Below are 23663 nucleotides of genomic sequence, written 5' to 3'. Positions count from 1 at the left end.
GAAATAATGAAATTCTGCTTAAATAAAAATGAAACATAATGAGAAATCATATACCAATATGTACATAATGTACTTTAAAAATCGTGGGGTATATATTTTATGCAAAAAAATAAAATATCTATCATACAATATATAGATCATGCAAAACTGTCAGAGCACAAAATTCCTTATATTAATCCTTTATGATGATCTCTAATGTGATTATTGTATCTGGGACACAGGCTTTCTCAATTTTAAACCCTGCTCCCTTTAAACTCTGATATATAGTCTGTTTACACAATTTTAGACAATTTAACTTTTATCCACTTAAATTGTTCACTGGAAACAGGAATCAGCATCTCTGCCAGTATTGCATAGATGTCCTTCTCTATTCAAAATACATTTTCAAGCAAGTAACATTCCTGCATGTAAAGACAAACTTACGGGGGTTGTTCTATGATTTTTTTCTTTTATTTTCTACCTGATACAACATTTTGTAGAACAAACCAGAATCTATAAAACATTATTCTGAAAATTTCATAGCAACAAAACATAGAATAATATGAAGAGGCATGAAAAGAGAGAAACAAAACCTCTTTCTGTCTCTCCAAGACCTTTGTAATTACCGCATTAGCAAATACAAGCTTCAAGTCAAAACTTGGAATGTCCACTCCCAAATTACTACTGCAGCAAATGTGGTGATCATGTCTCATTGTCTTAACTTATGGAAAGATTAGTTTTAGTTTTGAACTGCACAGGAGATGTCTGTATTTTCCTAAAGCAAATTCTGTTTAGAGTAACGGGCAAAAAAGACAAAAAAAACAAAAAACCAAGCCTTAACAAATTGCTTCCATTCTTATTCTCTTGATTTCTGAAATTCATCTTTAACTTCCTGATTACTCCAGTCTTTTAGGAAAAAACAGAATAGCATGGAATTCAAACTACTACATACATATGAATTCAGTCATCACTAAAAATATGAACTTCAGATGTTTTTAAAGTAACTTTCCTTTCAAGGTCACTGTTCTATGTGTCTGCCTTTTAGGCTAGTTTTAGATCCACTTTTTATTTATGTAACAGTCATATAATTTTCATTGCAATTTACTGCAAGACCATTAAAAACCAATTACATCTTTGGAGTTGTATACATTTTACATAGAATGTCTCTCCTTTTTAGTGGTCTTGCAAAACAGAACAACTTGAACATTATGACTGATGTTCCTACACAAAAAGAAATACTGCTTCTTTGAGGCTGTAACTTATTACTACCCTTCTTCCAGTTACCTTTGGAAGCAGGCTGCTTTTGAGGGTTGCAGTACTTTTCTGTAGACATGAAGATAACTGCCAATCCAATTTCTGCCTCTGGAATAGCCCTAAGATTCTTACTGTTAATATACAAATAAAAAAAAAAAAAAGCTTTTTCAGCACAGATTGAAAGACGAACAGGCAATAACCACAGGTATGGCAAAGTACAAAATGTTCCATTCTTCCTCCAAAAAAATCAGCCTCCAAAAACCACTACCTTTTTTCCCAATACAGTAAGTCAGCACAATTATCCTTCATTAGACCCATGTCCTATATGTGTGAACTCCCCTGTTTCCTGCTGCTGTAGCCACTGTCTAGCTCCAGTAATCTGGCCCATACATCTCTCCTTTCCTGATTTTTTGGGCATATAACCAATTATGCTTTACTTCTGATTCAAAAATGTGTGAAAAGAGACTTGAAAAATCTGACCACTTCTTACAAGTCAGGCACCCTTTTCCCACAAATCTTCTGTACTACAGTCATGAGGAGAGATTGAGTACTGTCTTCTCTACCTAGCAGGAAAATTTAGGGGAACTAGGTTTATGTGTTAGGATTAGGATTTTGTTTCATTGTTTTAATAAAATGGCATAATGATAATCCTAACATTTATAATATATGCAGTCTGCCCTCTCAAACAAAACCTACCACCAAAACAAAAAGTAATTTTCATTAAATAGAAGCTGTTCTTTAAAAACACTGTACAAATAATTATACAACATTGAACCACATGACCTCAAGGTGCCATCTCATCTCCTTTTGATGAAATACATATAAACAATGAAATATCATAAAATATCTATTTTGAAGTCTTAGAATATATTAATTTTAACTTCTTTTAAACAGTAGAAGAGGAACTATTTGCTGTCTGTAATTTTAAAGCAGCTTCATTACAATGAATTTCTGTAGAACTGAGTTCTACAAAAAAATAATAAAAAGAAGAAAGCAGGAATTCCATCAAATCCTCACGGAACTGCCAAGTTCTTTCTTTAGTTACTCTGCTAAATACTTAGAACAATGTAAAAATGACCTCTTTATAAGCAGCCTCCTGCTTAAATATGTATGCAAACACCATGACCAAGTCTCTGTAGAAGTTCTGAAATTACCCTACTGCTGTACAAGAGAACAATGCTGCACCTTTCCAAGTCAGTCAGAATGGAATCAGTCCAGTTTGTCATAGAGTCAGATCCTGAGATCTGAGAGTTTGCCAAACCCACATCAACTACACAAACTTCAGGAGAAAGTAGTAAAGGCATTTCTTTTCTTCCTTCTGTCATCAACTTAACTTCCCCTCCTCCAAGAACAACTGCTGGACCCAGTTTCTTGTGCTATAAAGAGAATGCAAAAAAAAAATCTTAGAATGCAGTCAGTTCAGAGGTATCAGAATACAGAACTATCAGTGTAGTGCTTCTCACTGATGCACTACTGCAGATGTAATATGTTCTGGACCTTCTCTACATTTTATCTTGCTTAGGCCACTGTGCCATAGGAAATCCTTCTTTCCTGATGAACCCAGAATGAGTGTGATTTCAGAGTGAATAAACCTATACTTAGCTATCCCTGCAATATTTTTGCAATGTAAAGCCTGATTACCTGCTTGGCAGTTAGAAATACAAACGTTTTTCCACTGAATATTTTTTTCCTTTCATGATGCTCAGATAAATCCAAGTTATCACTGCCAATGGAAGGCTCATCAACTGGAGGATAAAAGCTGCAAGAACAGAAAATAATAGTTAAAAAATTCAGATTTGCTTATCAGTACTGACTCACAGTCCTTTCTGTTTTAAAGTTCTGAAGTTAAAATCCTACATTTCTCTGTTAAAACTACTTAGATAGATAATTTTCAAGAGATTGTTAAGAAGAACCAGAGCCCCCAATTCCTCAACATCAAAGACAAGACCAAGACTTTCTACTTCAGTAACTAAGAAAACGCTCTAAGAAATGCACTCACCCAATCTTCTGTACACATATCCACATTCTTACTAACAATACTGACAAATGAGACTCCAACTTCATTCTGCACTTACTCTAAATAATAGTAAAACTCCACAAAAAATTAGTCATCCTGCTTCCTCTACTCTCCATGTGTGGACAGTCACCTCTCATTCTCTTCTACTGTTTTAAATTGTGTACCACCACACTCGAGAACAGCCTACAACCTGACAGCAGACAAATACACTTTTTTTGCTGGTGGGATGGAGAACAGAAGGGATTCTCTCTGCAGATTCTCTATTAGTTCATCCAATACAGGGAAACTGAGCAGGACTTTAGCTGGGAAATATATTAGGCAAAAATAAAACTCTACCCTGTAGTCCTAAATTATGTCACAGCCTGTGACCTCAGCTCCAGTTAATGATGGCCTGCCCAGAGCATGAAAAACCTCTGGAGTTAGGACATGCATCTAATAATTTCAGGATACTTACAAGATCTTTGAGCCATATATTCACTGCTACAGCAAGTCTGACAGACCAAGATGAAGGCATATGTCAGAAAGAATGGAAACTATAGGTCAATTTTAACCAAACTATACCATATTTGTACCCAAATAGCTGTTTATGTACATAGTTGACTGATCACAGAACTACTTATCTTTATTCTGACAGCTGATTATGTATCCTTTACATACTACTATGCAAGAAAAAAAAAAAAAGGCAGCACAGCAAAAAATTCAGTTTAACACCAAAGATTGGCAGATTCCAAGGAAGAAACCTATGAAATGCTGAAATATTGACGTTTCAAAATGTCATGGTTTGACGCTGGTGCAATGCCAGTGCCCCCATGAAAATATATGCTCCCTGGTGTCTGCTGTGAGATGTAACCAGGAATAGAGCAAAGCAGGCTCCAAGTTAAAAATGAAGAAGAAAAAAACTTTATTAACTTACAACTATATATAGAAAGAAACACACACAGAACTCAGAATGAAAACCCTCCAAAAACATTCCTCCTCCCCCCCAAATTTCCAATACATCCACCCCTCAGATCATCAACTCTCAGTCCATCACGACCCTTTAGATAATCAGTTCTCAGTTCATCAAGGAGTGAGGAGTCCCTCTGTGCCATAGGCTTCCCCTGGAAACACAGTTGAGATCTCTTGTGTTTCCATGTCACACGTGGCACCGCCCGTGGATCATTGCCATCATGACATCTTCCTTCCATGCCCAGTGCTCTCACCACTGCACATGGACCAGAGCTGCTTCTAGGGTTCCCCTTTTAGAGATGCTTTGCCCAGTTCCAAAAAAACCACAGTCTCTCACTTTTGGGACACCTGTCCCCCCCAGATTCACCCCCTGGGGCCGAGGGGTCTCAAAAACAGAGATCTTCTCCTTCACTGAAGATCGAGGGCACCGACCACCCTCCTCACCCGTCCTCACCTGTCGTCTCTGTTCACACACTCCTTCACATAACATCACTGCACTCTCTTGGCTCCAAGCCATTGCCTCCCCCTAAATGCAGTCTCTGTGTCACAGGAAAAATGGTTCTGTCCATGGCTATACAAGAAAAGTCCAGCTAAAGGTCACTCCATCATCTCCACCTACTCAAGATTCTTCTCCATTTCTCTCGTGGCCCATTTCCTCTTACCTCATCTCTATCTCTCTTCTCATTCAACTCCACAAGGATCAGCATTTGTAAGGTTTCCATCATCCAAGAAAAGGGTTAAAAATCTTCTGCCCGTCCAGAACTCCCAGCTGTCCTGCTGGGCACCTTCTCACTGCACCCCGCCCCCTTCTCCTTCTCAGCCCGATGTGCTATCGAATTTCAAGGTGGCACAGGCACAGACACCGGCTCTCTCTCTCTCTCTCTCTCTCTCTCTCTCTCTCTCTGGGGGGCTGCCCGATGCCTCTCAGTGTTCCTCCACCCTTCCATCCTGCAGGGGCCTTCCCCTCCCCTCTGTCCAAGGCCCTGGCTCACCTCACCCGGCCGCGTGGCTCCCCCTGCCCTGCCCAGCCCGCAGCCGGCAGGGGAGCTCTGACCGGGGCTCTGTTCCGGTGTTTCACCCACCGGAACCAGAGAAAGCTTTCCTGGGCGTTCTCTGCTTTTAACCCCCTGTGTTCTCAGAGGCGTATCCATGTCCTCAGCGGCCACACCAGATGCCAATATTCAAATCTGAGCACCTATTGGTGTGACCACAGCATCCCAAAAACCTCACTTTCTCTCAAACCAGGACACAGAAAAAAATCAATCATATGTCAACAGAAAAACATCCCTCGATCATAAAAAATAAACCTATATTTAAAGCTGAACACAGTAAAAAGCACATAAATTTTCCACTTCATCCAAATATGCAATTCAATAACTATAGGCTAAAATGTGTTATGAAGAGGCTATATAGTTACAGGTGCTTTTAAATAATCTTCATTCTTACGTGTTCTTCACAATCAGTTCTTCAAATTTTATGTACACAATGAAAATTAGGCAACCTAAATCCACCAGATTTTGAAAGGTGAGTATTTGATCTATTTTAGCAGCCTGTTCAAATCTGTTTACAGAAATATTGTTGCATTGAATTTGAATAGATATGATAAAGCCTACTAATTTCAAGTAGAAGAAGGGCAATTCAGATTTTAATTATTATGCCAGAAGATTTCTGATAGCAGATTCTCCAGAGACAGTTATTAACCTAAGATAAATACAAGGGACAAAGTCATCTTTAAAGATGAAAGGACAAGTAAAAATGGAAAAACAAGTTTTCACTACTTTGAAACTAGACTCTAGTTTCTTTATAAATATATTTTAAAATCTCCATTTTTTAACTTTGTTTTTTTGGGATGCAATCATAATTTAAAGTTGTATGCTAATCTTTGATTTTCCTTATAAACTCTTACCCAATGCTGATCTAAGCTCAACAGGCAACAGTCTTTTGCAGTCAGGATTCTGAAGTGCTCCTCATATTTGGCCTCAAGCTTTTAATAGTAACACCATTATCTAGAAAAGATCCTCTACAACCTTGAATCTCTCGTTACATAGATTTTGATTCTTGGTGAGTTTCTGTTAAAAACTCCTTACTATTCTTCTTTTTCAAAACCCTGCACTATTGACACTGGCCTGCAGTAATAAAACACATTATTTCATACAGGATTGTGCTCATGCAGCCATTTGTGAAATCTTCAATTATTGTTCTTCCTCACATAGGTTATCAGAGAGCACCAGAGGACTGGGGGTAACACCATAAAAAACTCAAGAAGTCACACATTCATATGGGAACTGCAGGTTTGCCATTATGTGAAGTCTTACTGTAAACAAAAAGACAATTTAATTATTTTTTTCTTTTTAACTTTAAGATAATGTTTCCCTAGGCCATTTGGGAGGGACCAGCTCTACAATAATAGTAAAGATGTAATTAGCAGTGTCACCCAGTATTGCCATCTCAATATACTTTTCCTCTTTCACACCCAAACCAGTTTTGCCCCATGCTGTCTGGTGTCCTCTGGCTATACCAGCTCAGGTCAGCTCTAGCTACAATGCACAATAGAGACATTCCCAGCTGAAGTTACAAGTAATTTTGGAAGTTTAATGAAAATAGCTGCTAAGCAAATTTTCAGCATCTTCCCACAAGCTACATCTCAAAAATATGACCTATTTAAAATGCAGCAATCTGTGTATAAAATCAGCAGTTTCATTTAGCTTGATGCAGAACTCTCTTTGAAAGCTACATAATGTGCATACTGCTAGTGTCACTACCTTTAGCCAGTTCTGGTCCTCTCAGCATCTCAAAAGTTAGCAAAAATATTTCAGAAAGGTAAACATATCCATCTGCTTCTTTTTCAGGGAGCTCTTAAAAACCAATTATACTGTCACTTTTGTATTAAATGGACACACACCCTGGCTGCAAGACAAAGACACTTTTTACTTGTTCCTGTAACAGACAGGAACAGCAGCATTACCAACAGGTAATACTCCACCAAACAAATTCCACGTTGTACAACCAATCATTAGCTTTTGATGGCTTGTATGACCTGTACTATAAAAGAAAAAAAAAATCTCACAGGAAAGTATTTCAGAGAGTACTAAATAGTTTGTTTAGTTTTCTTATATCCTCAGAAAACAATGCAGAAGTTTAAGTAGAAGGGAAAGTTAGAATTCATTCAGATTCTCTCTTTCTTCTGAAACTGAAGAACAAATGAGTTTTAAGCCACTCACAGATGACTGATTTGACATATTACATAAACCCTGCTAATGTAAAGCAGCATCTAGAAACTAAGGAGTATTTCCCACCAATTTCTCCAGATTGGCATCTGTATTTTTGTAACAAGGTAGTGTCATGTTCTGTGAAATATGCTACCACATATCAAGCACAGCTTATTGTGAATCCTCTTGTGTTGTTTCTATTTCCATGTGTGCACCAGAACCTAGTTTACTATGTACCCAGCCTCAGTCTTCAAACTGTTCTACCAATGGCTACTACCACACCTACTAAAGAAAATAAATTGCCATTTCCTAACATTTATGCATATTTATGCCCATATGAATGTATATACATAGTGGGAATTTCTAACCTGTATAAACCATTTGTTCATACAATAAAAAAAACCAACAACCACAACCCTCAAACAAAACACAAATGTCTCCCTTTTCAAGGTAAAATGAGTAGCAATATGGGCTCAGATGAAATTGTCACATACGATATTATGACTATTTTACATTTTCTCACATCAAGAAAATAACCAAAAGAGCTATTCTGCAGTATTTATTGATTCCAAATTAAGAATTCCCTTTTGAAGTTAATTTAACCATGAAAACAATGAATATTCTATTCTCATTTAGTGAAAGCCAATGCACATTAGTCTCACTTCATCTCTCAACAGATAATTAAAAATCTCTTCTATTTCAGAGAATTCAATGGTCAGGCTAACTCTGTTCTGACCGAAGTTTACTCAGTAAACTCAGTAACTAACAGCACACTGGAAAAACACATCTAGATAATGAAACAAACTTGAAACAATTTCTTTTATAAAAGTGTAATTTCTTTATTTTTATGTATCAATTCCCAAAAGTGTTTGAAGCAACATTTAAATACCAACAAACAAGTTCCCTTTCAGAGACAGTAACATCTCTAAGCATAGAGTCAATTCCAGAGCTCATTTTATAACTCTAGAGATGAGAACAATAAAATTGCTGGAATATTAAAATGTTACTCATATTAAGCATTCCTCCACAAATAAAATTACTATGAATTGTGTACTATGTAAAAGTCATCAGATAAATGTGTAGTTATCTGATAATCTCACTCCCATAAATTTCATTCTGCAACACAGTAAACATAATGATTTGGCAACTTACCTTACATGATTTGGCAACTGTTGCCTGGACTGAACAGCTCTGATTAATTCAGAAAAAAACTCTGGTTTTATAATTGGTCGAGCACAAATCAAAGCACATATAGTCTGAAAAAACAGAAAATACATATTTACTTCATAGAAAAAGTTCAAATAAAATATGGTTCAACTGACATTAGCTTTTTAAGATCTAAGATGTGGAAAATAAAACAATACTGATTTGTGCTTCTAGAATTGCTTTGCTTTTAAGAGCCCAGCTTTTAATTGGTGTCTTGATTAAAGTTATGAAACTGTAGAAGGTAACTAATAAAAATCTCTAAGTCTTCAAAATTGGCTTTTTTTGTTTTCTTTCCCTTCAACCTCATGTTGACATACACATCTTCTAAACTTGGAGAAAGAAGAGTTGACTACAGTTTTGCAGAGAAAAGTCTTGAACAGCTCTAGAATTTAATTAGCAGTTGTGGGAAAACTGCAAAACAATGCTATCAACAGGCAAAAGCTCAACATACCTTAACAGTAACTTTTACTGATACCATTACAAGGTGGGTACATTCTTTTGTCCATTCATTCACTACAAGGCCTCCAAGCTGCTGGATGGCTTGATTTAAAGCATTTTTCTGAGCTACATCTAAACATGAGGAGCAGACAACCAAAGGTTCATATTCCACTCTGCAAAGAGAGAATCGCTTAAGTTAACTCAGCCAATCATCATGATAAACACAGCTGACTTAACTATCATATTTTGTATCTCATGGAAATGTGAAGGAAAAAAAAATAGAAGACCCATACTCTAATCTAGATCAAAGTAAAATCTTCCTGCTTTAAAATTTCCTGAAGAAACAAAATACTAATTTTTATTCAGAAAAATTAATGTCAGTTTGACCTGAAATATTTCTATGGACTTGTGGCCCACTTACAGACATCACATAGAATTAGTGCCTCAAGAATAGAGCAAGGTCTGGGAATATCCAAAAGAAATTTGAATGTGTGCCTCCAAAAGCAAAAGTATGCTCAAGAGGACAGGTGACCAACAGATCAATACTTCAAAATACAAATGTCATAAAATGCAATTTCAAGTAAGTTTCCTAACATGTCCATTATCCTTGACCATAAGCCTTTATATCTATTTTAGATCTTCCATATCAAATTATATTATTTCATTTTTAGATTATTTAAATTTCCTTCTACTTTGCAGACTTTCTAGTACAATAGCCATGATGTATCTGGTCTCATGGTATGATTCTTGTATCATGTTTCAGGTATGTTTACCTAAAATATTAAAAAAAAATTATTGTAGTAATAGGAGGAGAATGCCAAGTTTTTTCTAACAATAAATAATACCAGCAGCATTGGTAAAACTGAATAAAATTTCAAGGCACAAAGCCACCTTCTGGTTACTTTAACATTGATTTTAATGGTAATTAGACTTTTTCTATTTATCTGCTACTTCATTTTTAGAATTCTTCCTGTAAATAAACAGTTAGTACTGGCTACCATGTTAAATTTGGAAAAAAAAAAAACAAGTTGGTTTCACATCCTCCTGCAATGTCAGTTCTTTTCTCATTACATTCTAACAAGGGCTCCAACAAACTCTAAACCTTTATCCCTTCTTCTCATTTGGTGTAGGATTTTGTTCTTTGCCTAAAAGAGCCTGAAAATACTCTCCATACATGACATATTATCTTCTAAAATGCCAATGTTTTCTTATCTACAATTTTAATCTCCTAGTGTCAAAATAAATTATGCAAAAATATAATGGAAAACTATTTCAGAAGCAGGTGTGGAACACGGGCAAAATACTATGTACCTCCTTTGCTTTCTAAAAATTAATCATTGCTGTAACACTTGCAAAGTTTCATGATATACTCTTCTAAAAAATTAATTTTTTACTTGATATTTTATAATCAAAACACTTACCTAAACTTGCTCTCAAAGACTCCAAAGTTGATTCTGTCACCAGACTGCAAAGACACTGAAGCACCATTGAGTTTTGATCCATTAACAAAAGTGCCATACTTGGATGTATCTCTTACTGTTAATACAGGTACTGTGAGAGACTGACTCTGAAGATAAACATAAACAAGCCATTATAGTTTATCAGAATGAGACAGTTTTATCAGAAACAAGTTACTATCATTGTGAATCAAAGCAATGGATAAATAAGAAGCAGCCCACAAAATATCATCTTATATAAAGACTTTGGACAATAAGGCTTGCTATATATAATTATTTATCTTCTGTTTTTTGCTATAGAGGAATGAGAGAAAATATCCATGTTTTTAGCTTTAGAACTTTTGTGCTTCTTACACTTAGTCTTTTTGGAGATAGCACTTCATCTTTCTGGAGACTGTGCATGGCAGTCATTCACTGGCCCAAAGCCTGAGCTAGTGCAATTTAGCAAGGCTCTGAGATTTATTATGTTTTACCTACCACACAGTTCTATCCTGGGCATCAGGCTGAATAGCAAGTAAAAGCCTAAGGTCACCTGAGGGCACTTTCTTGTGCTTCCTCCCATGAGGAATGCTAGTCTTCCCTGAACCGCAGGACATGGAGACACCAGCATCTCTTGAGGTTAGATACTGTCAGATTTCCTAAGTGCTCACAAGCCAATGAGAACACTGACAGCTTGTTTTTATGAAATTCTGCCGTGCAGTTATATGCTACTAGACAGAATGGATCAGGTGTGAAGGGACCACTGGAGATGATCTAATCCAAGCTGCCTGTTGGAGCAGGTCTCCTTACAGAATGCTACTTGGGATTGTCTCCAGGTTCCTTTGGAGTATCCAGAGTAGAGACTCCATAACCCCTCTGGGCACTCTGCTCCAGTGCTGAGTCACTCTCACAGCAAAGTTCTTGTGTTTTCAGGTGGAACATTCTGTGCTCCAGTTTCTATCATTCCTACTGTTTGGCACCACCAAGAGCCTGGCTCCATCCTCTTGACACCCTCCCAGCTATTGACAGACATGGATGAGGCCCCATCTCAGCTGTCTCTTCTCAAGGCTGAACAGGCCCAGATCCCTCAGCCTTTCCTCACAACTGAGGTGCTCCTGTCCCCTCATTATCTTCACAGCCCTCCACTGGACTCACTCCGTATTTGCAGTATTAAAGGCACAAATATATTTTACATGTTTTATTTTAAACACTACATAAGGTTACTGTTGTAGTGCGTTCTTATATTTTGTAATACCTTGAAGTAGTTGGTTTTGTATTCCCATGATTTTTCCAAATGGTTTATCCCAGACTGCAACCCCCCCCCCTCCTTTTGTGTTATCCCTTTCCTGGGATAAGATCTCCAAAACCCCCACCCTGGCTCTCTGCCAGTCACCTCGACATCCCAGCCCCCTACCTAGAAGTTTCGGTCCAAGTTGTCGAGTGATTAGCCAGGGGCCAAGGGTCAACCCCCCAAGTCCTGCCCCATACTCTGTTTTGTATGTCTGTCCCCCCAGCACCCATCCCCCAGAGATACCTATTGGTCAGTAGGATTTTATCTATGTTAGTTTCCTCCCCCCTTTAAATGTGAGCTCCAGACTTCCCCCAGTGCTCTCGGCAGGAACCCCCTGAGGTATAGGAGCTCGCTCGGGACTCCTTAATAAAACCTTGGAATACCCCCTGCTGGGAGTCGGCCCCTTTCCTCTTCCACCCACGTCTCGGTCGTCTCTGCTGCAACGAAGGCAACCAGCCTGAGTGCCCTCAGCACCCTCGGGGCACAGAGAGTGTCTCCCCGCAGTCGGCCGTGGTGGGGTCACCCCCCCCACTCTCTGCCAACCCGGGTAAGGCCCAGGGACTCGAGAGGCTTGCAGAGAGACTGGGACAGCTTGGCGCCCAGCCGTGGGGCTCTGGAACCATTCCAGGAGCCCACGGAAAGGGGCTCGGACATACTTTCAGTCTGTTCGATAAGCCTTCGGCCGGCAAGCTACCTCAGGAAAGAAAAAAACTCCGTTTTAGTGAGTTGCTCTCCTGTGGACGAAGCTGGGAGCTTCTTATGTACCCTAAGAAGTCAGCTTTAGGTGGAAATCAACATCCCAGGCTTTTTCGTTCCCCTCTCCTGCAGTTGGATTGGTAAGTTTTACCCTTCTCTTGTTTTTCCCCTCTTTGGGAGGGGGTGTTTCCCTGCCCTTTGTTCTCAGCCCCGCCGCGGAGGGCTGAAGTTTTTTTTTCTCTCTATTGTGGGCAGACTGCCAGCTGTAGGCTTTCTCCTCCCCCCCCCACCTGGGTTGCTGAAATTTGAGATACAAATTTAAAATCAGAGCCAAAATGGGTGCTAGGCTTTCTGTATCTCACAAGGGTGTCTATTATCATCTTTTAAACATTCTTAAGAGTGAAAAAATCCGATTTTCAAAAACAGATGTTAAACAGTTCGTCAGATGGCTTTTCCTTCACTTCCCTGACGTGTCCACTGAAAATCTCAGTGATTTGGCTTTTTGGGACAAAATTGGTAGTGAATTATTGAAGGCAGGGAAATCAGGAGACATATCTCCGTCAAAATTTGCTTTTTTAGCCCTGCAGATAAGAAATGTTGTAAAATTTAATTTAAAAATGCAAGAACAGCCATCCGGCAACAGTTTCAATATCTCTGTTCCCCAGAAACCCGATCTACCCCCCTCCGAGTTCGGTTCTCCCTCCCCCACTCCCCTTCCCCCACTCCCAGCCCCTGCACAAACCCCTGCTCCCCCCCCGAGGTTCCCTGTCTCCAACCCGGACACTTCTGCCCTGAATTCCCGAAATCTCACCCTCCCCCCTGCTTCCACAAGTTATAATACCGTGTCTCACAACCTTTGTACCCGCCTTGGTACCCCTGAGACGCGCCCGGTAACTTCCCCGGACCATAATGGCGGACACCACGTGGCAATGGTGGTTTCCTCTCTTTCCCATAATCCCTTTCGCCCTCCCAACAACCCATTCTGCTCGGAGCACCCCGCCCCCGAAACCCGCCCTCCCGCCCTTCCCCCGTCTCCTCCCCCGGCCCCTCCCCTGGCCCCTCCCACCCCGGCCCCGGCCGCCCCTCCCGCCCTGGCTCCGGCCGCCCCCGCCCCCTCAGAGCTCTGCCCGCCCGCCGCGGGCTCCCTCCGCCCCCCCCACGGCCCGCCCTCCGGCGCTCAGACCAGTGTAATAAGAGACGCTGTCGCTGGGAGTCAGAACCCGGAAACAGGACAGTCCTTTTCTGCTGCCCCTGTCTCATATATCCCTGATTTAAACGGGGCATTCCAGCCAAATTATAGCCCCCTTTCTGTTGATTCTGTTAAAGAACTAGCCAAAGCCCAAAAAGATTTTGGGAGATCAAGTGAATATTTTAGAGGGCTCCTTAAAGCTACATTATTCGCTCACATTTTAACCCCTGCTGATATAAAACACCTTTTTTCCTGCCTGTTATCCTCTTCTGAATATCTTTTGTGGGAAGTTGCATGGCAAAAAGGATTGAGAGCAATTTTACCAGCTCTGTGGGCTGATGAAGCTACTGCTCGTGATGTTTATGGTAATATGTTATCCCTCGATCACCTCTGTGGACAGGGGGGTTGGGAAGACGCCGTGATCCAGGCAGAAAGCATTCCCACAAGGGCTTTCAGAGAAGGTGCTAGAGCAGCTGAGAAAGCTTTCTTTGGGCTCCGTCCTAGTATTCCAATTGAAAATTATTTGAAAATAACACAATCTCCATCTGAGTCCTTTTTGAGTTTTGTGGAAAGGTTGAGAAGAGCTGTTGAATTGCAAGTTCAGAATGAAGGAGCCAGGATGGAAATCCTCACCGAGATCGCTAAAGAAAATGCCAATGAGAAGTGCAAAGCTGCTATCCTCAGCCTGCCTCTTGACCCAACGCCTACGCTGCAGGCCATGCTTGAAGTGTGTGAGAAGAAAGTTACCATCACCCTCGCTGACCACAACGAGAGACCAAAACCACAGAGAAGGATTGCTGCAGTGGAAACCCCTGAGCCACCATTTACCAGCCAGCTCCAGCATGTCACGATGCCACAAGAGAGAATCTCCAGCTCTAATAGACCTTGCCATCTTTGTGGGAAGTTGGGGCATTGGATGCCTGGCTGCCCTCTGAAAAAGCAGTTTTTAGATTTTAAATACAATATGCTTAAAAACCAGAATTGCCCAAAGGACCACCTCTCAAAAAACTGAGTAAAGAGCGCTCCTTTCCCCAGCGCTATGACAAAAATAGGGTGGGCTCAATTCAAGTACGGGGGAGGGAAAAGAAATCTAGTGTAAAAGATGTATCGGTGCCAAGCGAGGCACTGGCTTTGAACAAAACAGAACATTCATTTCCTTGGAATAATCCCAGACCAATTTTAACCACTGACTCTTCCCATAATCCTTACAGGCTGGCGTTGACTGAACCTCTCCATCTCAGAGACACTAACTGGCATTTCATATCTGTTAACCCTGAACAACCAGGTACTTGGACACAGCTTTGCCAGAAGCGTCACAGTAAGTATGTCGTCCTTGGGGACACAAAACACACACCCCAAGAAATTATTATTCCTCCGGGTCTCATATCATCAGACCCGAAACAATTTGTCATATGGCTTCACTGTACTCATCCACCCGTGTACTTGCCCAAAGGCCAAATCATAGCCCAAGCCATCCCAGTACCTGAGCCTCCATGGGACCAGGAGCAAGCAAATACCCTCAGAGGTAAACTCCTTCCCAATGTCTGCTGGACTCAGGTATTGGGAAAAGAAAAACCCAAGCTATCATGTGGGTTACACCGTGGTGGTGAGTACAAGTCCATACAAGGACTTTTAGATACTGGAGCAGATGTCACGATTATTCCATCTAAAGAGTGGCCATCACACTGGGAATTGCAAAACGTAGCAGGACACGTGCAAGGTGTAGGGGGAATTCAATTGGCAAGACAGTCAAAAAACGTTGTTCAAATTGAGGGACCCAATGGCAAAATAGCTTCCATTCGCCCGTTTGTTTTAGACTACACAGAGCCCCTCTGGGGCAGAGATTTAATGGTTCAATGGGGAACCACAATTGACATCCCAGAAAACCCGCAGGTTTTTCGGGGAGCGGTCGCTGAGGTGCGCCATGCCCAAAAATTGATTTGGAAAACTGACACTCCAATAAGGGTAGTTCAGTGGCCGCTCAATAAAACCAAATTAAAGGCGCTTGAAGAACTTGTACAAGAGCAGTTAGAAAAAGGTCACATTGTGGAGACCACGTCGCCGTGGAATTCGCCTGTCTTTGTCATTAAAAAACCAAACAAAGACAAGTGGAGACTACTCCATGACCTCCGTCAAATCAACAACGTTATTGAGGACATGGGGTCCCTACAACCAGGAATGCCCTCACCAAGCATGCTTCCACAAAATTGGTCTTTAGCTGTAATTGACATCAAAGATTGTTTTTTTCACATTCCCCTACATCCTGACGATGCTCCGCGTTTTGCCTTCTCGGTTCCCACCATTAACCTGGAGGCCCCAATGAAGAGATACCATTGGACGACCCTCCCTCAGGGACTGAAAGTCAGTCCTGTGATTTGCCAGAGGTATGTCTCTTCCTTGTTGTCTCCAGTCCGTGAAGCTGCAGGAGATTCCATCATCCTGCACTACATGGATGACATCCTGGTGTGTGCCCCAAGTGATGACATGCTTACTCACACACTTGACCTGACAATCAATGCATTGGTTGCTGCAGGGTTCGAGCTCCAAGAAGAAAAGATTCAAAAGATGCCACCTTGGAAGTACCTGGGCCTTGAGATTGGAAAGCGGACCATTGTGCCGCAAAAATTGACTATCAAACATGATATCAAAACCTTAGCGAATCTCCATCAACTTTGTGGATCCTTAAATTGGGTGAGACCTTGGCTAGGCATTTCCACCGAAGACCTAGCCCCCCTTTTCAATTTGTTAAAAGGGGGAGATGACCTTAGTGCTCCTAGGACCCTCACCCAGGAAGCGAAAACCGCACTGGAGAAAGTTCAGGAAATCATGTCTACTAGGCAGGCCCACAGGTGCCAGCAGGGTCTCCCCTTCAAATTTATCATCTTAGGCAAACTGCCACATCTCCATGGTATGATTTTTCAGTGGGAAACTGTCCAGGCAAAGAAAAAGGACCAGGTCAAGAAAGATCCCCTCTTAATTATAGAGTGGGTCTTTCTCAGTCACAACAGGTCAAAAAGGATGACAATGCCACAGGAGCTGATGGCAGAATTGATCCGGAAAGCAAGGATACGGATCAGAGAATTGGCAGGGTGTGACTTTGACTGCATTTACATTTCCTTAAACCTGAAATCAGGCCATTTGTCTCAAGCAATGCTAGAGCAATTTTATCAAGAGAATGAAGCCTTGCAATTAGCCCTAGATAGCTACACAGGCCAAATTTCAATTCACAGACCGGCCCACAAAATTTTCAACTCAGATGTTCAGTTTTCATTATCACTGACAAGTATTCAGAGCAGGACACCTCTAAAAGCACTGACAGTTTTTACTGATGCGTCTGGTGCGTCTCACAAGTCAGTGGTAACTTGGAAAGATCCCCAAACTCAACAGTGGGAAGCAGATATTGCCAAGGTGGAAGGATCACCCCAAATTGCTGAGTTGGCCGCTGTAGTCAGAGCTTTTGAGAAGTTTCCTGAGCCTTTAAATGTAGTTACTGATTCAGCTTATGTTGCAGGTGTAGTGTCTAGGGCAGAGAATGCTGTGTTGCAAGAAGTTTCCAACATTCCTTTATATGAATTACTTTCTAAGTTAGTAAGAATTATTTCTGGCCGAGAACACCCATTTTATGTAATGCATGTTAGGTCACACACAGACCTGCCGGGGTTCATTGCAGAAGGTAACCGGAAAGCTGATGCCCTTGCGGCTACAGCCAAGATGGCCCCGCTTCCAGAGGTATTCCAACAAGCAAAGATCAGTCATCAATTTTTCCATCAGAATGCACCTGCCTTGGTCCGACAATTCCATCTGAAGCACAAACAAGCCCAGGCCATCGTAGCCACGTGCCCTTCTTGTCAAAATCAGTCACTACCTACCTTAAGTGCAGGTGCAAACCCTAGGGGCTTGCAGAGCTGCGAAGTGTGGCAGACAGATGTAACCCACATCCCATCATTTGGCAGATTTAAATATGTCCACGTCTCCGTGGATACCTTTTCTGGTGCCATCTATGCTTCTGCCCACACAGGGGAGAAAGCCAGTGAGGTAAAGAAGCATTTCATGCAAGCCTTTTCCACATTAGGAATCCCTAAGGTCATCAAAACAGACAATGGCCCAGCGTACAAGTCCAAAGACCTTCAGAGCTTCCTGCAGCAATGGGGAATAGAACACAAAACAGGCATCCCCTATTCCCCGACAGGCCAAGCTGTGGTGGAGAGAGCCCATCAGAACCTAAAAAAGGTTCTTCACCGGCAACGTGAAGTGATGAAAACAGAGACCCCTCAAATCCAGCTGTCCAAAGCACTGTTCACACTGAACTTTTTGAACTGTACCTTTGAAAACCTTAACCCACCTATTGTAAGACATTTTAACGAGAACAGTCAGCACAAATTAAAAGTCCGTCCGCCAGTCCTCATAAAGGACCCTGAAACTTGGAAAATAGAGGGGCCCCATGAGCTCGTAGTCTGGGGTAGGGGATATGCGTGCGTATCCACTCCCTCAGGCTTGAGATGGATCCCCTCCAGGTGGGTGAGACCATACATTCCTAAGGTGTCAAAGGACAAAGCTGCAACACAGGTAGCCAGTGCCTGCTGGAGGAGGAAGCGCCGTCAGACTCTTTAAAGTTAAATTGTTGTTACCTGGACCTCATCCCTAACATTTTTTATTTTCAGTTTTAGTGTTTTCCTTTGATCTGAACTCAGCCCTGGTGTCATCAGAATGAGCCCCATCCTTCCGTTGCTTCGGTTGACAGCCGTCCATCCAGGTCAGATGTGGATTGTTCCACAGCCCCAAGCAAATGTGTGGACCACCCTCGCCAGAGTCCTCAACCAAGACCACATTTGCCTGTCAGCCTCTTCTGTGTCTGACCCGATGTCCACTTGCCTTGTGGGGATCCCATCCAAATATGATGAATTTCCGCCAACATTAGCTGCTCCCCTTCCCCCAGTATATAATCCGTTATCCCCTTGGTCAAAATTAATTGATAGACAAGCAGTAGCAGAAAAAGAACCCCAAGAATTTGAACTCCTTGGTTCTGCCAAGGCATTCTATTGTGTTCAGTTTACGTTTACACCAAAAGATCAAGTAGACTTGTACCATGAAGTCAAACAGTTTAAAGTGAATTATACAGCAAAAATTTGGTGTAAGAAAATTTCCCAAGTAGGAATACCTTCTACTCCTGATAATAAGCCCCGTGCCCTTCCTAAGGGGTTTTTCCTCATTTGCGGGGACAGGGCATGGGCAGGCATCCCCTCTCGTCTAATCGGAGGTCCATGCACCATTGGAAAGCTGAGCCTGTTTACACCCAACAAAACCCAAATTATGGATTGGCGAACCAAAACCAACACCCGCAATTCGGCCCGCAAAAAGAGAGATTTAAAGAATCTGGACCCAAATTGCGATTCTGAAATTGTACATTGGTCCAAACCAAAAGGGGTTGCGATCACCGTGTTTTTGCCATGGGTGTCTGCAGCGAAAGCTCTAGGCGAATTATCACATCTAGAGTGTTGGGTTGCTAAACAGGCCAATATTACATCAGCTGCACTTTCAGACCTCCTGGCAGACGATGAAACAACAAGGCAAGCCACCCTACAAAATCGGGCTGCAATTGATTTTCTCCTCTTGCTACATAATCATCGTTGTGAGGAGTTTGAAGGTCTCTGTTGCCTGAATCTGTCATCCAAAGCTGAAAATGTCCACAAAATCATCGGGAAGATGCAACAAATGGTCCAAGACATCAAGCAAGAAACAGCGGACTGGATGGATGGACTCTTTCAGGGATGGGGACTCTCGGGCTGGGTCAAATCCATTTTGAAATCTGTATTTTTAGTTTTGCTTGTTCTTCTTGTTATTTTGATCAGTTTTGGGATCATCAAGAGCATTGTGACCAAACTGATCTCGAAAGCTATTTCCCCTTTAGAGGTCAATCAGGTGACTGTTCCCACCTCTTCTGAGGAAGAGACAGAAACCTCTGCAGAATTTACAAAACAGCCTTGGTTTGCTGAGGATTGATAGCACTCCGAGCTGAAATTTAATGTTTAGGTGCCTCTTCCTTTTTTATTTAAACGAAAAGAGGGAGATGTTGTAGTGCGTTCTTATATTTTGTAATACCTTGAAGTAGTTGGTTTTGTATTCCCATGATTTTTCCAAATGGTTTATCCCAGACTGCAACCCCCCCCCCTCCTTTTGTGTTATCCCTTTCCTGGGATAAGATCTCCAAAACCCCCACCCTGGCTCTCTGCCAGTCACCTCGACATCCCAGCCCCCTACCTAGAAGTTTCGGTCCAAGTTGTCGAGTGATTAGCCAGGGGCCAAGGGTCAACCCCCCAAGTCCTGCCCCATACTCTGTTTTGTATGTCTGTCCCCCCAGCACCCATCCCCCAGAGATACCTATTGGTCAGTAGGATTTTATCTATGTTAGTTTCCTCCCCCCTTTAAATGTAAGCTCCGAACGTCCCCCAGTGCTCTCGGCAGGAGGAACCCCCTGAGGTATAGGAGCTCCCTCGGGACTCCTTAATAAAACCTTGGAATACCCCCTGCTGGGAGTCGGCCCCTTTCCTCTTCCACCGACGTCTCGGTCGTCTCTGCTGCAGCGAAGGCAGCCAGCCTGAGTGCCCTCAGCACCCTCGGGGCACAGAGAGTGTCTCCCCGCAGTCGGCCGTGGTGGGGCTACCCCCCCACTCTCTGCCGACCCGGGTAAGGCCCAGGGACTTGAGAGGCTTGCAGAGAGACTGGGACAGGTTACATAAATGAAATTTCTGTTGACTGGCTTCAAAACATCTGTAACTGTCACAACACTCAGTGACAGTAAATTGCTGATTGCTAATTCTCCTTGGTATATTTTTCTTTTCCGTGCCCTAAGCAAATACAGAATTAATGATGTGAAATGAAACAGAAGCTAAGTCTGCAGTAAAACAACTAAAGCACTTCCCAGAACCTAAAATTTATCTGTGTAATGAAACTTAATTGCATCATTTTCCTGCTATGATTATTTAATACAAATTCCTAGTGAATCTTTGGGATAAAAGGAAGCTTGGACTACTAAAATTATGCCACAAAATTCCTCAATGAAAGCAAACAAACCTAAGGGAAAAAAAAACCAAATTTCAAGATTAAAAAAAATAAACTACAGGTGATCAATGGTTCTACTCCAAGCATAAAACTGGTGAGAGCAAAATGAGAGCATGCATGGTCATGGCAGCCTGGATCACCCCCACACAGCACTGATAATGCAGTAAAATGGTGGCTACTTACAGGGCTTGTTTCAGGCCGACTTACGGTCAGAACTGCGTGACTTCGGCTGATGGACTGATCATCCTGAATCAAAATTGTGCAGTTCCTGCGTCCAACAACATATTCTACACCGCTTAAAAGCCGATAGGGCTCTCCTGGAAATCAACAAGAGACAGAAAAATAACAATTTAGAAAAAAAAACCCACCAAAATACCTGAAGCACATGGGAGAGACATTGAGAAGTGTAGTACATGTAAACCTCAGCTTTGCCATGCATCATTTATGGTCAGAGCATGGTGCCAATAATGCCAAAGTTGTGGGTTTTATCCCCATATGTGCCATTCACTTAAGAACTGGACTCAATGATCCTTCCAACTTAGACTATTCTGTGACTCTGAATTCTGTGATTCTGATTAGAATTATCCATTTAGCTTATAGACAAAACCTCTTTCTTTCTTTCTTGCTCCCTTGCTCTGTCCATTATAAAAGGATACATTTTATGATAAATCAGTTTCAAAAGTGGCAGCACGATTTTTTTAAGGACAATATATTTTTACCAATACTTTATTGAAGATTAAGTGCAACATCTAGAATAAAAAAAACCCCACAATGTAAGATAGGTTTTCTAAAGGGTACCTGATTTTTTGAAGTTTTATTATTTATTCACATAACTGATTAAGAGGTTCAGAGGAAAATGTCTTCCTAATGAATGTAAGGAGATCTTCATGGAAATCAAACTGACACTTAGTAAGTCCAGCCTCTGACCAATGCTTATGCTTTGCACCTGTCACCTGGACCCAGTGGTGGCTTCCCAGTGAATGGCTTGACCTCCCGAAGATGTGCTACCACTGGTCAACAGAAACAAAAACGTTCCTTGATGAATACAAGTACGTAAAGATAGATTCCAGTTATCGACCCTGGCAAATAACTTTCAAAATATGAACTCTGCAGAAATTATCATTCTGGATAGAATGAAGAGTGTTTTGATTCACTCAAGAGCTCTCTAAGCAGTAAGAGGTAAATCAGTTCATTTCAACATGATTAGCTGCTGTATCCACGAGGAAATAAATCAAACATCCAAAATTTCCTCCCAGTGAACCAGGAAATAGAGCAGATGCAGTTGTGTTAAGTCTGTTCCTTACAAGCACTTAGGAAGAAATATACGTATTACACGAGACCTATTATTAAAGTTCCCATCAACAAGAAAACAAAGAAGAGTATAGAGGAGATTTAGTTTCAAAACTCTCCATGCAAGAAACGCCATGAAGTTCAACACTTGGTCCTTGAAACATCAACACAATAGTTACACATCGTTTCTGAGGCTGCTGCCTCAGAGTTCAACTCTCCGGCTATTTCAAAGCAGGACTCTGTAGCCTGTAGCACCCTAAGACATCCCACACGGGTTCGAAAAGCAGCCCTACTGCGTTTAGCAGGCGCTGTGGTCGGCAGTGCTCCAGGGAAATACGGAGGCTTCGGCGAGGACGAACGCCCCGAGCGACCAGGATTTAGATCAGCATCGGCCCGAGGCAGGACGGACACGCCCGCCCGGCTGGAGCCAGCCCTGGGGCAGCCATCAGCCCTGGGGCAGCCATCAGCCCGGCACGCCCGGGGACCGCGCAGCGGCGGAAGGGGCGGCGAGGGGCCCGCAGTGCCGGGGCCCAGCCCGCCGGAGCGGCGGAGGCGTCTGGCGTTCCCTCACCTTTTCCCGAAGCGGGCACCAGCTTCCACATCCTGGAGCTCCGCCCGGCAGCCCCCGGCGACCCGGACAAGGCCGGGCCGGGGAGAGAAAATCCCGGGAACTGCCGCTGCCGCTGCCGCCGCGAGCCCGCGCGCCGGGCCGGGATAAGGGGAGGGACGCGACCGAGGGCGCCGCCTACTGGCCTCGCGCTACCTCTGCAGCCGTGGGCCGGCGCGCGTGCGCGGGGCGGGGCCGGGAGCTTGGGCGGGGCCGGGAGCTGGGCCGAGACGGAGGCGGGGCGGGGCAGAGGCGGGGCCGAGGGCGGGGCCAAGGCTGGGGCGAGGCCGAGACAGGGCCAGGGCGGAGCCGGGGCTGGGGCTGGGCCTGGAAGAGGCCGGGAAGGGGCCCGGGGGCTGGGGCGGGGCCGGAGGGCTGGGGCGGGGCCCGGGGGCTGGGGCGGGGCTCGGGGCGGGGCCCGGGGGCTGGGGCGGGGCTCGGGGCGGGGCCCGGGGGCTGGGGCGGGGCCCGGGGCGGGGCCCGGGGGCTGGGGCGGGGCCCAGGCGAAGCCGAGGCGGGGTCGGGGCGGGCGCTCTCCCGCGGCTCTCGGAGTGGCTGTGGCCGAGAAGGTGCCCCTGTGTTGTTCCAAAATAGGTTCTTTCACCTGGTGTGCACGAGGCCAATCCACATTTGATTTATTTACAGTTCTGTGCAGAAAGGCGTGTTGGGTGACAAATCCACACGGCCAGCACAAGGAAACCAAAACTTTTTACTATTTAAACATTTTAGCAAAAAAGGGCATTCATGTTCATTGCCTACCAGTTACCTAGTTCTCTCATTAATTAGCGTTCTATGTTCTTTGGTTAATGATTCTCTCACCTCTCCTGCCGTTTAGTCCTTATACTCAGTCTTTCTCTTCTTTTGGGTCACTGGGTAATCTCCCCTGTCAGAAATACCCAGTCAGACCTGATCTGAGCGAAGTTGCAAAGTTGCCTTTATTAGATTTTGTTTATCATGGGGATTCTGCCAAATGCCCTTGTAGCCCATAAATTCTGCATTCTTTGTGTCCAGTGTCAGTAGTACATCTCTCTTCCCAAGTTTTGT

The 23663-nt window shown here is 43.0% G+C and overlaps 1 protein-coding gene and 1 long non-coding RNA gene across 2 annotated transcripts in view; one reads left to right on the top strand and one right to left on the bottom strand.

Annotated features, from left to right (window-relative positions):
• Positions 1–22761, bottom strand: part of NBN (nibrin) — a 31996-nt gene extending 9235 nt beyond the window's left edge. The window contains exons 1-8 of the mRNA XM_071421628.1: positions 22584–22761; positions 20906–21039; positions 10473–10618; positions 9065–9224; positions 8560–8663; positions 2875–2992; positions 2419–2609; positions 1264–1364 (exon numbers count right to left, since the gene is read on the bottom strand). Of these exons, the coding sequence (XP_071277729.1) occupies positions 1264–1364; positions 2419–2609; positions 2875–2992; positions 8560–8663; positions 9065–9224; positions 10473–10618; positions 20906–21039; positions 22584–22614 (985 nt within the window). The 5' untranslated portion in view covers positions 22615–22761. The remainder of the gene's footprint in view (positions 1–1263; positions 1365–2418; positions 2610–2874; positions 2993–8559; positions 8664–9064; positions 9225–10472; positions 10619–20905; positions 21040–22583) is intronic.
• Positions 11306–20587, top strand: LOC139587373 (uncharacterized). The gene is made up of 2 exons (XR_011678378.1): positions 11306–11706; positions 20392–20587. It is a non-coding gene; the product is annotated as an uncharacterized lncRNA (long non-coding RNA).
• Positions 22762–23663: the final 902 nt, after the last annotated feature.

Source organism: Agelaius tricolor, unplaced genomic scaffold (assembly GCF_023055355.1).
Source record: "Agelaius tricolor isolate 1412-34295 unplaced genomic scaffold, bAgeTri1.0.p SCAF_2, whole genome shotgun sequence".
Taxonomy (NCBI): Eukaryota; Metazoa; Chordata; class Aves; order Passeriformes; family Icteridae; genus Agelaius; species Agelaius tricolor.
The sequence above is the reverse complement of the archived record's forward strand: the minus strand, read 5'-3'. Positions and strand labels throughout refer to the sequence as shown.